Raw genomic sequence first — 14189 nt, 5'->3', positions numbered from 1 at the left:
TCTATTCTTTTATTTTTTTGCTTCTTCAAAAAAGTAAGCAGTTAAGACTGTTCTTTAAGCTTTTTTTTTTTTTAATGCTGGCTTATATATAATGCTTCATATGTAAACTTTCTGGGTGGAATGAACGTGGAATGAATGGAATTACTGACTCTGATTGTACTTGACTTTACTGTACAGGCCTAATCTTTTTTTCTTTTACCTCATCGTTCTACTATTATTACTACTACTACTACTACTACTACCACCAGCTGTAACACCGGTAGCTCGGAGACGGTACGCCTCCGCGCGGGCAGATCCTCCCACCCGGAGGGTGTGACCTAACGGGGACTCGGAGCAGTTGACCCACGGCGCCGTCCTCCGCTTCCAGCACTCCGCTTCCACTGCGAGCGACTCTGCGGGCTTTGAACCGGAGGACCTGGAACCGCAGCAGCCTGTGCCACATCCAGGTAGGACCGAATGGAATCCGCCGACGCGGTGTCTTAGGTCGCGCCGTGCAAGAATACGATCGTTGTGATTATGATAAATAATAATAATCATCATAATGCTCACCATTCCACATTGTCAGGGCGACACAGCTGAGGGAGTGTTATACACATAGAACTTCATTCAACGCCGTGACTCGTAGAGTGTCGTTTCTCATTGGAGCGCGGAGGCCATAACAGATCTCTAAATAAACACTGGCGGTACATACTCGAGCCGCATCCGGCTTCATGATCTTGAATTGCGGCCACGGGGCAAACAAGCTGAACACAATGAATAGAAAGTTGTTGTACAAATAACAATAAAAAAAAAAAAGACGAAGAAAGTGTTCTTGATAAGCGGGCATTCGAGTTTTTAGGCGCCCCCTATCGAGTGGATGTCATTAAACGTAATAGTTCCAGCCTTTCTTATTGTGCCTTTTTTTTTTTGTTGATGCACATTGTATATTCTGTATACTTTACATATTCGATTATTTTTGTTTTGTATTTTTCAGCCATTCGTGTATATTTGACAGTTTTCTATTTAATTTTCATTTTATATTTAATTTACTTTTATTCTATTCTATTTATTATTATTATTATTATTATTATTACTATTATAAGTAGTAGTAGTAGTAGTAGTAGTAGTAGTAGTAATAGTAGTGTTATTACTATGATTGTTTTCAGACATTTTAATGTTAGCTATCTGTAGAGAAAGGCACCGGTCCTCACCCTGACAAACTGTTATCTTATTTGTGGATGTACTTTGGTGGACTGAACTCTGATTCCGACTGTCCCCTCCAGAATGTCTCGGGAGCAGCTGGCGGTGGAGCGTGCGAGGAAAGCCTTCCTCACCGGGAGGTCCACGGTGCTGGAGAACCGGATCCGCCAGCTGAAGAACCTCAAGAGGCTGCTGGTGGAGAGGCAGCAGGAGATTGCGGAGGCCAGTAAAAAAGACCTGAACAGAGTCAGTTGTGAACGCCTTTGTCTGTACGACTATAATGTAATATCGATTCATCGCAATATATCGAGCGACTATAGACATCGCCTGGGATTTTTCCTGACATATCGCAATATAGTTTCACGTTGTCTTTAAGGCTGCATTACAGTGAATTAATGCTGTTTTATGAACTTTGTTGACCGGTTCAAGCTGTTGATCACCTGCATGGTTATAATAATCTAAGTTACTTGTGATTGTTTCTCGAAGAGTTCTTATGTGCAAAATGTCTTATGTCATCCCCAATATAATGTCAAATTATCAGTCTCAACGAATTTGTCAAAAATATAGTGATTTTGTTAATGTCATCAGCCCTAATAGGCCATAATATCTGTGTTATGCACTGCGGCCAATCTGCCAGTCCATAAGTAGGCCTGTATCTGTCCACTGGCGAGGTAAGGTCAAGCAGCACAAGGAACGTATCTTAAAAAATATCGCTCTGGATTTCAAACACACACAATAGACGTGTGACATATTAAATAAATATACATAAATGGCAATAAGGGATTGAGTAAAAATAACAAGAAAATAAACATTCCCTATCCGCTATACATTGTGTTGAGCTATATTTTGCCCACTCTGTCGGATCAAAATTTTCTTCAGTTTTGTTTATTTTATGCTACCAGACTATGTCTGTTTCAAAAAGTGTTATAAATAAAGGCCTACTTACTATATATGTCAGGGTTAGGCCAAGTACATTTTAAGCCAAGTACATTTTCGCATTCAAGGAATTAGTCACGGTAAAGATCAATGTATTGCTGAACTGACAATTTGCGTAAAAAAAAATGAACAGTCGATTCGACAAGAATAAGCAAATGTACAAAAAAATGTGACTTGTTTTTCTACATGTGACTATTGTCGTTTCATTTTATTGTATATACACATTGAGCCCTCTCCACCCGCCGCCCCCCCCAGAGTGAAGTGGGCATCCAGCTGTACGAGACGCTGACCCTGGAGGTGGAGATCAACCTGGCCATCAAGAAGCTGAAGGAGTGGGCAGCCCCACGCCCCGTGGCCAAGAACCTGCTGACCATGGCAGACACCGTCTACATCAAGCCGCAGCCTCTGGGCGTCGTGCTGATCATCGGGGCCTGGAACTACCCCTGGGCGGTCACCATTCAACCCCTCATCGGAGCTATCGCTTCAGGTACCGAGTTTGTGTGTATGTGTGTGGGTGTGTGACTTGTGTAACAATGCACCATTTCCTAAGTGATCTGATCTTTAACTCTTTTTATACACATTAAAAAAAAAAAAATTTCTTCATCACACTTCTTATTTTGTATTAACCCATTGTGGTGTGGGGATGGTGTGGTTTGAGCAGACACACCTCAACTGGATCTAGGTAACTAGGGACCTGGGTCAGAGTGGCTGTATACCTGTTGCTTGTTGGTTGGTCTAACGAGCAGCAGGTAAGTCCCCCATTCCCACACACACTCAGGATAGGAGCCTGTGTCATGACATGTCTATCGGCTCCTGGCTAATTCCGGCTGGCCCACTCTCTACAATAAACTGGTGTTTACAACCCCCTGTCTTCTGTGTCTCTGTGCCGGAGGTCCCTGAATACGCCACTTGGGTGGCGTGTGGTAGGAGACACTGCCACACCCATGTGTTGCGTAATAATATTATGCAACACATTGGAATTGGGATTGGGAATTGGGAATTGGGAATGATATTATCATTCTCAGTCCATTACCTTTGATTCTTGAGTGGGTCAAAGACTTTTCTTCATGAACTTTACACTCCATCGCTATCATGGAAACATAAGCGCATGGATAAGAATGGATTCGTTTGTGTCCTTTGAGGGGCGTGTGTGCGTGAATGTGTACAAACTGTGTGTGTGTGTGTGTGTGATAGCCATGCGATTGCAATTAGAATCTGAATCAGAAGGACTGTATTCACCCAGGTGCATTTACATGTACAAGGAATTTGCCGCAGTGATGATTGGTGCGTTACTTTACAGACCATTAGCAGAAAAAAAAGCTTAACTGTCTGAAAAAAATAATCAAAAATGGTAATAACAAAAAGTAGAACAAAGTAAATGGATATAAAATACAGATTAATAGTAAAACAATAAAAAACAATAAATTAGAATAGTATTTATTGCCAAGTATGTTTTCACGAACAAGGAATTTGTCTTGGTGTTCGGTGCATAATGAAACAAATGTAAAACAAGAAGTAAAATATTTGTAAAATATATGAGAATATGTAAAATATGGCTGTTTTTTTGCTTTTGTTTTTAAATAAAGCTGTACAGTTTGTGCAGGAATGTGCACATTTTCAGTCTAAAGTGTAACAGTATGTGCAATGTTCATAGATAAAAGTCCAGAACAATGAGGAATTATGCGTTAATGTAACGCATTGACATATCCATTCAATTTAAGGCGTAATGGGGATATTTGATGAGGCCAGTTGCAGATGGGAAGAAACTGTTCTTGTGGCGAGAGGTTTTGGCCTTGTTGGACTGCAGGGATGTGTTTCAAACAGTTTGTGTCCGGGGTGGGAGGAGTCAGCCAATGTTACCTGCACGCCTCAGGGTCCTGGAGGCGTACAGGTCCTGGAGAGATGGCAGATTGCAGCCAATCACCCTCTCAGCGGAGCGAATGACACGCTGCAGTCTGCCCTTGTCCGTGGTGGTTGCAGCAGCGTACCAGATGGTGATGGAGGAGGTGAGAACGGACTCAATGATAGAGGTGTAGAAGTGCAGCGTCTTCGTCTCCGGCAGGTTGAACTTCCTCAGCTGCCGCAGGAAGTACGTCCTCTGCTGGGCTTTCTGGACGATGGAGCTGATGTTCAGCTCCCACTTGAGGTCCTGGGAGGTGATGGTTCCCAGGCAGCGGCAGGGCTCCACAGTGTCAACTGGGGAGTCACACAGGGTGATGGGGTTGAGTGGGGCTGCATTCTTCCTGGAGTCCACAACCATCTCCACTGTCTTCACAGCGTTGAGCTCCAGGTTGTTCTGGCTGCACCAAGTCACCAGATGGTCAAGCTCCCACCTGTAGGCGGACTCATCCCCACCAGAGATGAGCCCAATGAGGGTGGTGTCGTCCGCAAATTTCAGGAGCTTGACACACTGGTGGCTAAAAACAATAAAATAAAATAGAGTAGAATAAAAAGTAAGTAAAAAATATATATACAGTATACATTTTTCCAAATAAACACAAATAGTGGAAAAATACAAAACAGAAATAGTCAAATGTAAATAAATATACAGAATATACAGACATGATTCTATGCACAGGATAAGTTACTGGTATGGTGTATAGGGTATATTTTATAATTATAAATTATTGTTATGTATTTACTAAGTTGTTTGTACAGTGTTATTGCACATATATTATTGGACCCGTATGTGAGTGAGTGAGTGAGAGGTTATTATATGCAATATGCAATGTGTCAATTTGCATGTGTCTGTGCACTCTGAACGTGCTGCTGCTCCTATCAGTGCCATTGTGCACAAAGGCCAAAGTGAAGCTCTTTCCCAACGTTGCGCCAGTTGTTATCGGTTCCCAGTTCCCAACACGCCTCGTCCCCCGAGATCCTTGCACTCGAACCGACTTTTGCATAATTTATCCTCCCCTTTTAAAAGCAAACCACCTCGCATTTCACTTGTTTGACTTGTGGTTGTGTGAAGATCTCCAAGCCCCGTGTGCATGCTCTCCTACTGGCATCGCTTTGTCATGGAAATCTCCTTGTTTCCTTGTCGTTACTTAGCATTACACTGCAGGCTTTTTACAGGAGTCGAGGAAAATACCACACTTGTTTGTTTCCACACATTGGGTGTGCCAGCCGTTTGCTATAATGGTGGCCAAAATATGCTGCATGTAATCCATTGTGTGTTGGAACGAGCAGCAGTTGGTTTAGTCATGTTTTCCTGCTGTTAAACTTTGCCCCGTGGTCAAGCACTATCAGACCCTGCAGCGTGTTGGTTCTTAGGATAAGTAGGTTAAAAGCCCCTTTAGAGAGGCCAGTGGTAGCAGGATCAGCATGAGAGTCAGAATGAAACTGAATAAAATTGATTGGGCAATTGATTAAATTATTTTTATTTTATTTTTTGGCGAATTAAGGTAAAAATAATCTTAATAAAATGAACAATAGGTATAATAAAGTTGAGGGCACAGTAGGTTAAAGGCCTCTTTTAGAGATAGGCGAATGATAGCAGAATCAGCATTAGAGTCAAAATAACATTAAAATGTAATGGCCTAGTGTGCTTTCGTATGCAAGGACTTGGGCTTGTTTTTTGGATTAATTAAGGTAAAAAAATAATGATAATCACTTACATAATAAATATAAAAAAGTGCTAATAATTGTCCAGATATCTTCAAAAGTAATGAAGCTCTATGCATGTAAGCATTCTGAAAAATACACACAACATGCATATAGCATATATGTTATTTTGATTTATATTCAGCATGACAATGATGAATGTGTAAAATAAAGAGATGTATAGATATGCTCTAAATATGGATGATGTAATAGAATGAACACAGTGTGCTGAACTATATGGCCGTTAATCATCAGGATATCTCCAAATCATTTTAATTGGAGGTCCTTCAGTGAAAAGTCTTCAAATCAGTTTAAACTGATGATACAGTGGCTTCCTCATTATGGGACGTTTATTTATCCAGCATTTTCACTTTCCTGTTTTGGCCAGTTTTTTTTTTATTGTGGAGAGACAGGTAATGTGGGGTAGAGAGAGGGTGAGACATGTTGCAAATGACCACAGGCTGAATTTGAACCCTATATGGTATTTATGCTTACCTGGTTTGAGCCACCGGGACCCCCTTGACTTCCATTCTCACATCCAGATAGGCAGTAGTAAAAATAATAATAATCATAAAAGAAAAAGAAAATGAAAAAGAATAAAAGAAAATGGCAATTCACAATAAACCTGAGGATTACCTGAAATTGGCGCTATACAGCAAAGCGAAGGATTTACTCAAAGATAGAAGAATACATACAGTATGTACAATAAACAACACAAAGAAAAAGCAATGTAACAGTAACAAGGAATATACAATAGCCCTTATGATGACCAATAAAATGATTAGAAACCTAAAAGTGAGCAAAACACAATAAAATAAACCGAACAATAACAAAAAAAAATGTGTAAAAAAAAACTGTGCCGATGTGATATATTTACCGAATGTGGTGTTTAGTATCCTAACTGACAGTGTTTTCCAAGCTAACATACGCTGTCGTCACGCGGCCGCAGGTAACGCTGCTGTGGTGAAGCCCTCCGAGGTGTGTGTTCACTCCGCCAAGGTGATGGAGGAGCTGCTGCCGCTCTACATCGACAAGGTACACACTGCACGCAACATTACCAGACCATCAGTTCCACTCCCAGAATAAAATGGAAACTATTTTTTATTTTTTGGGGGTTTTTTTTCCCCAAGACATTAGTCTCAAAGGTGTCCTTCCTATCTTGTTCATCATAGTGATTTTGCTGATGTCATGTGAGGCCATGATCCTCTTGTGTTGTGTAAACACAAACACACAAACACACATAGGCGTGGATCAAGGCAGTTGCATAACCAAACTCCTGTCAATATTTGGCTTCATCTAATCTAATCGAAAGGTACACTCGGTTACTAATAGTATTATTTCTCCATTCAAAATAACTACACTGTATATTGTTGAGCTGTTTAATGTTATTATTAGTATATATATTATTTTTTTTATTTTACTTGTTCAGTTGTTATTTACTTATTACTTTTAATTGTTTATTTTTGAGTGCATTTCCTCCCGCTCTGTACTTCATGTTCCCCACGCTTCATGTTCCCCCCATGCTGCAACGCCTGAATTTTTACCATACGGGGGATCAACAAAGTACTATCTTATCTTTAGCCTTTGTATTTGTGTTGAATGATAATTTTTGCATCGCATTTCCCTTTTACAATCAATCACGAACAAGCAATGTTCCGGAACTGAGTTTTACTTTTTTTAAAACCTTCCGTATAACTCTCACGACAGGTTCATTTCAAACCAAAATGTCAGCAGCAAACACGAGTTGCCTGCGAGTTTTAAACTCATGGTTCACTTTATTTATACATTTACCAGGTTTATTGCATATTGCCATTTACTTTTTTCTTATTTCTTCTTCTTCTTATTGCCTATTTTGATGCAAGCTGCTATAACACATCTATCGATCTGTCTATCTATCATCTATCTGTCTATCTATCTATCTATCTATCTATCTATCTATCTATCTATCTATCTATCTATCTATCTATCTGTCTATCTATCTATCTATCTATCTATCTATCTATCTATCTATCTATCTATCTATCTATCTATCTATCTAACTATCTATCTATCTATCTATCTATCTATCTATCTGTCTATCTATCTATCTATCTATCTATCTATCTATCTATCTATCTATCTATCTATCTATCTGTCTATCTATCTATCTATCTATCTATCTATCTATCTATCTATCTATCTATTTATCATCTATCTGTCCGTCCGTCCGTCCATCTATCTATCTATCTATCTATCTGTCCGTCTTTCCGTCCGTCCGTCAGTCAATCATATTTACCAGATACTTACTGTACCAAGTTGCATCGTACCACACCTTTTTTTTTTTTCCTAGGAGCTCTATCCCGTTGTGACGGGGGGCGTGCCGGAGACCCAGGAGCTGCTCCGTCAGCGCTTCGACCACATCTTCTACACCGGCAACTGCACGGTGGGCCGGATCATCATGGAGGCGGCCGCCAAGCACCTGACCCCTGTCACCCTGGAGCTGGGAGGCAAGAGCCCCTGCTACATCGACAAGAACTGTGACATCAGCATGGCCTGCAGGTCAGAGATGGAGGGAGGCTCGTAATTGACATTTCACTGCATATATGTGACGAATAAACCTCTTGAATCTTGAATCTTGAATCATAATAAGTCTCATAATTTGAGAACCCTAAGCGATCTAAGCAACCCCTAATATTCTCCTACTTCCATCTTTTTTTTTTTTAAATTGTTGCTGTTTATTTATCTTTCTTTATTTACGCACAGGCGAATCACCTGGGGAAAGTACAGCAACTGTGGTCAGACCTGCATCGCTCCGGACTACATCCTGTGTGAGCCCAGCATCCAGGACAGGGTCATCCAAGAGGTCCAGAAATCCATCAAGGTAGGTAGGGGGAGAGAGAGAGGGAGAGGGAGAGAGAGAGAGAGAGAGAGAGATTTTTAAACATGAGAGCTGGAGAAACCACACAACATAACCACAATTTTGGATTTCGGAGGTGACGGGTAAAATGTTTTCCGCTCGTAGGAACTCTACACGGAGAACCCCAAGGGCTGCCCCGACTACGGACGCATCATCAACCAGCGCCACTTCAGGCGGATCATGGCCATGACGGAGGACAGCGCCATCGCTGTGGGCGGAGAGAACGACGAGTCGGACTGCTACATAGGTACCGCGTTAGAGAGAGCGAGTGAGAGAGAGAGAGAGAGAGAGAGAGAGAGAGAGAGAGAGAAATTCTTATTTTTTCAGTTAATTTCCATGCCTTTGAGTTAACTTCTAGGTTTACTGTACACGGCAAATGTATCCATCCTCCAGTCAGTGTTGAGGTTCATGTACATTGACACGCCCTTTCTCGTTCCCTTTTTTAAGGTGACTTTTATTGTTTTTTGTTGCTTTTTAGGTTTATATGTATTGGTTATCAACAGGCGTATTGTATGCTACCATATTTTTATTTTACTTAACTGTTGACTATTAGGTTCACTGTATATTTAACATTTTTTCCATCCTCTAGACAATTTCGAGGTTTATTGTGTGATGACATTAAACTTCTCAATTTTATTCAAAATAGCCTTATTGTTATTCCCTATTTTTGATCGGGACAGAGGAATCGAAAGTTTATAATAATGACCTTTGATAGTAGTAAGTAATACATTATTAATCACAAAACTTTTTTATTATTATTTTGTTTTGCTATATGTTCTCTTCAGCCCCGACTATTCTCCGGGATGTGAAGGCAGAGTCCAAGGTGATGCAGGAGGAGATCTTCGGGCCGCTGCTCCCCGTCGTGCCCATCGGCGGATTGGGCGACGCCATCCACTTCATCAACCAGCGCGAGAAGCCTCTCGCCCTCTACATCTTCTCCCATGACAACAAGGTGCCTAGAAACACACGCACGCGCGCACGCACGCACACACACACACATACAAACACACACACTAACGGACCCCCTCTCCATCTCCTTCTCTCAGGTGATCCAGAGGCTGATAGATGAGACGTCCAGCGGGGGAGTCCTGGCCAACGATTGTCTCGTGCACTTTTCTGTCAGTTCCCTCCCTTTCGGCGGAGTGGGTGAGTACGGGCCGCTCTGGTGCTGCATTTGAGAAAGATTCAGGACCCGTTAGGTTTCGCTACTCTTAAATTTACCCCACCTAGAAATAGTTTTCCAGCTGATTTCTGCAGGAACGTATTGCTGCGATCAATGGAAAAAAAGAGATACGAACATTTACAAATATTACAGATACAAATATTCTATCGTTTCAAATGTAATTTTGGTTTGAACAGTCAATTAGCTAAAACTAACAAAACATTTTTTTTTTTAAATAAGAATTCAATTCTTACCGCTAACCCTGAAAAAAGAAATGGTGTCATAGTGCTTTCTGGCATCTATTTGCTGCTATGATCAAGGTAATACCCAAGTTTTATGAGACATGATACACATGTTTTCTGACGTAAAACTCGGATTTTGATTACTTTTCAATTTGGTTTTCATAAGTTGGAGGCTGTTTTGTTTCATGGATTCTAAGTTTTCTTGAATGCTGCATCTGTCTTAACATGAATGCAGCCAAGAGCTTAATATAGAGCAGAAGGGACTGTGTCCCGTTGCCCTGGTGACCTCTAATCTGGTTTGTCTGGTAGTTTGTCTTTCATAACCCAGAATGCCTTTTCCATTCTTCATTTATTGTCTCTGCATCTGCGATTCAATATTAGCCCAAAACACATCAGTAATTATGTCATATACAGAATCAATGTGTATTATATATCATAGGGCTCCAGACTGGGACCATTTAGTCCATTTAGTCGCTTTTTGCGACCGTTTTTGGAGACACTGCTACTTAATTTTATAACTAGAAGCACCAGTGCAAATTGCAAATATGCTGACCATTTTTTTTTTCAATCATTATCGTATATCTTGTGAAACACTAGGAGGGAGCGAGAATTGGTGTGTGTGTGTGTGTGTGTGTGTGTGTGTGTGTGTGTGTGTGTGTGTGTGTGTGTGTGTGTGTGTGTGTGTGTGTGTGTGTGTGTGTGTGTGTGTTAGGCTTGGGCAATCGTGCAAAATCTCAATCGTCCAATCGCGGTCCCCAGACGCCCCGCTGCCTCCTCCGCCTGCAGAGAGCAGCACACAATTTGGTCCTTTTATTTAACCCTTTGAAATTTTAGAAAGCTGCCCCAAAAAATAAAAAATAAAAAATTAAGTTTATTGTTTAAACCAAACCTCCGCGCTGCCCCCAGGGTGAGACTCGGTGCTCCGTCCAGCACAGTGTGGGGTGTGTAGTGCTGGCAGAGCCCGGAACACCTGTAGAGTCCTGATGGATGGAGCCTCTTCCAGGACACTGAGTCTGTTTGTTTTGGGTTTGTTTTTTTTTACCTTTTTTCTCAATGAATGAGCATGAAGCTGTCCCCGCACCTCATCAGCTCATTCACTTGCTCGCACAAAGAGGAAGTATGTGGACGTATGAGCGCGACATTTTTATAAAAAAAATAATACATTTCTGCGGAAACACTGCTTTTTTATCGAATAAAAATTTGCAGAGTCAAACGCCTTTTTTTTTTTTTTTACAATTTGTGTCCGTGTGTGTGTGTGTGTGTGTGTGTGTGTGTGTGTGTGTGTGTGTGTGTGTGTGTGTGTGTGTGTGTGTGTGTGTGTGTGATAGAGAGAGATGGCGAGCTGAGGCTCTCGTCATGGTTGTTAAAAGCACTATTGGATGTAACAACTTTTTTTCTGTTAAACCGCTACTTGACTTTTCTGAATATTTTTCTTTAAATAAAACAGCACATTGGTTTTTTTCTGTAAATTGTCTATTTATAACCAAAGCATTTATCAGTAATACAGTTAAAAATGGTAAAAATATGAATGAGTTGTGTTGCATGTACATTTCAGTGGTGCTGGTGCTCCTAAAATATTCAGTAGGGAGCGCCAGTGCTACTAGTGGAAAAGGTTAGTCTGGAGCCCTGCTATATAGTATGTATATATATATATATATATATATATATATATATATATATATATATATATATATATATATATCATATACTACTTAATAAATCCAATGTGTTGATAGAGTATTTCAACGTAATAGTATTATTAATTATTATAATTGATTAATAATATGATTTATATTAATGATATTATACATTAATACATATTAATAAAGCAAGCAACAAGACTGTATTTCCACTATGATATTAAGTGTGTGACATAGTAGACATAGATAGTGTGACACTTTGATATATATATTATATTCACTATCATTATCAATGGTGTGTGTTGAGTTTTTTTAGTTAAAAAAAACACAGATCATCACACCTTGTCGTCTGGTCGCCCTCCCCTGCAGGAAACAGCGGCATGGGCTGCTACCACGGAAAGTTCACCTTTGACCAGCTGAGCCACCTGCGCGGTTGCCTGATCAAAAAGCTCAACATGGAGGGGAGCAACAGCATGCGCTACCCCCCGCACACGCATAAAAGGCTGGGCTGGGCGCGCTTCTTCCTGCTGTCCGACCTCGACCTTGGCTGGCTGGGACGCCTGGCGTTCATCGCCGCCCTGGTGGCGGTGGCGGCCGTCGTGCTGCAGGTAAGATAATGATTACGAACTATTTAGGGGCCCAGCCGGCTATTGGGATTGCTGGGATTTTTTTTTTTTTTTATCTTCTTGGGCATTTTTTCAGGCTAAAAGTATCTGGAACACGACAACCGTAGTACGGACAGACATGGTCGAGGCCTTGATGGAACGGATGGAGTTTGATCAATATCAATGTACATTTGGAGCAGAAATGAGTGAAAAACTGTCGTAATTTTACTGGAGATCGTTTGAGGAGTGGGGCGCTTTGTGACATCATCATCAACGTTATAAATATATATTCAGTCGATATATATTTTCTTGTCGATTATATGGTCCAGCCCCCGGAGGGACCTTCCCTTTCTTTTGCGTTGATTTATGGAAGCTCAGAAACCTGTAATAAGTACCTAACCTGATTAAACTGGACCCAGTGTATTGCTGCATACACTTTATTGTATTGTTTATTATTATTATTATTAGTAGTAGAATTGCTATTATTATTACTATATAATAATAATAATAATAATGATGATAATGATGATAATAATTATAATAATAATAATAATCAATCATAACCATCATCATCATAATCATTATTTTTATGAATGTTTTTATAATATCATTATTATAAAATAATAATAGAATAATAATTCTCATTTTTATCATGGGTTTCATTTGACCATAAAATGAAAATAAATAAAGTAGTAAAATAAGGTCAAACAAAATGAAATGATGGCCAATTCTCATTGCAATTTCATATGAACTTGAATAGACTGAATAATAAAATTGCTTAATAAGTTTATCCAGGAGTCCAAAATATGACTTTACAGACTTTTCGTTTGGAGTTCAAAGCTATTAAGGCTTAAAGGGACGGCAGATGTTGAATTAAAAATGGATTTTGAATAGGTGTAAATGTGTTGTTTTTTTTTCCTTTCTCTTTTTCTTTCAGAACTACATGGCCTGAGTGCAACTCCAAATGAATAGGAGTCTGTCCGAGATCCATCAACAAATACTCATGTTGTGGTTTTATGACACTTACAATGTTATTACACATTTCAATAACTGGTTCGGAGGGATCATTTAGCTCGTAGTAGCAAATAACTATTTTTCTCAATGTGATTACTTTTACTTAATGGCACTTTTATTGTGTTCATCAGCTTTCCACTTTAACCTGTAACGTAACATCATTAACGGATCAACACTGCTGCTATTTTTGCCACAAATAAATGTTTTTAAAGTCACATTAACATGGACATAACAAGGACTTCCCTGGCACGTCGAAGCTGCTTCACGATGCACTAACCTCGTTGAACCCATTTGAAACATTCTTTGAAATTAAGAATGCTCTTAATGAAGGGCCTTGCTCAGCGCAGACGTTAGTTGTTTACTGGTAGTTAAACCTCCTAACCAGCATGAGACTGTTAATCTTGTTTTTTATTTTCCTAGTTGCTGATAAAAAAAACTGACAACCTTTTTGAAGTGCATTCCGTTTTGTTTCCACTGACCAACGACTGTAGTTTGTTTGGTATTACTGCGTTTTTCATACGCACAATGAAAAACGGTGCTATTTTGTGCCTTCCTGGTGATGGCAGAGTTTGAGGAAAATCCGTCTCTTGGTTACTCTGCTATGGGTTGTTTTTTTTTAATTGTAAATGCAGTTGAAATAAAATCACTGATGTGAAAACATCTCTCAGAATCAGCTGAAGTGTTTATCCAGCATGAAAATCTCCGTTTCGACAAAGAATGCTTCCGGACATTTCCAAGTTTATGTGTTTTATGTCTTATGTTGAAATTAAGTGCGTAATTAACATTTTATTAAATACATTATGTCTCTGTTAAATATTGCTACTACGTACTATATTGTGATGGTGACAAAGTCCATATCAAAATGAAAAAATTATATTGGCAATAAAATTTGTTATTAAATGAAAAACGTGT

General features: G+C 39.8%; 1 protein-coding gene across 1 annotated transcript; it reads left to right on the top strand.

Moving 5' to 3' along the window:
• Positions 1-413: 413 nt before the first annotated feature.
• Positions 414-14153, top strand: LOC307240081 (aldehyde dehydrogenase family 3 member A2-like). Its single transcript, XM_080013691.1, has 11 exons — positions 414-446; positions 1263-1425; positions 2371-2602; positions 6668-6753; positions 8048-8256; positions 8461-8578; positions 8720-8861; positions 9400-9566; positions 9661-9760; positions 12028-12266; positions 13201-14153. Exons 2-11 carry the CDS (start codon positions 1264-1266, stop codon positions 13213-13215), a joined length of 1470 nt encoding a protein of 489 aa, XP_079869817.1. The 5' UTR covers positions 414-446; position 1263; the 3' UTR covers positions 13216-14153.
• Positions 14154-14189: the final 36 nt, after the last annotated feature.

The sequence above is a fragment of the Zeus faber genome, assembly GCF_960531495.2.
Source record: "Zeus faber genome assembly, chromosome: 14".
NCBI classification, from domain to species: domain Eukaryota; kingdom Metazoa; phylum Chordata; class Actinopteri; order Zeiformes; family Zeidae; genus Zeus; species Zeus faber.
Note: the sequence above shows the minus strand (reverse complement) of the source record. Positions and strands in the feature narration are given on the sequence as shown.

What these genes read in the sequence shown, in the direction of transcription:
- LOC307240081 (XM_080013691.1), top strand. Translation starts at nt 1,264, where the DNA reads ATGTCTCGGGAGCAGCTGGCGGTGGAGCGTGCGAGGAAAGCCTTCCTC. An exon ending in GTAAAAAAGACCTGAACAGA is followed by an intron (nt 1,426 to 2,370) that starts GTCAGTTGTGAA and finishes CGCCCCCCCCAG; the next exon opens with AGTGAAGTGGGCATCCAGCT. An exon ending in TCTTCTCCCATGACAACAAG is followed by an intron (nt 9,567 to 9,660) that starts GTGCCTAGAAAC and finishes TCCTTCTCTCAG; the next exon opens with GTGATCCAGAGGCTGATAGA.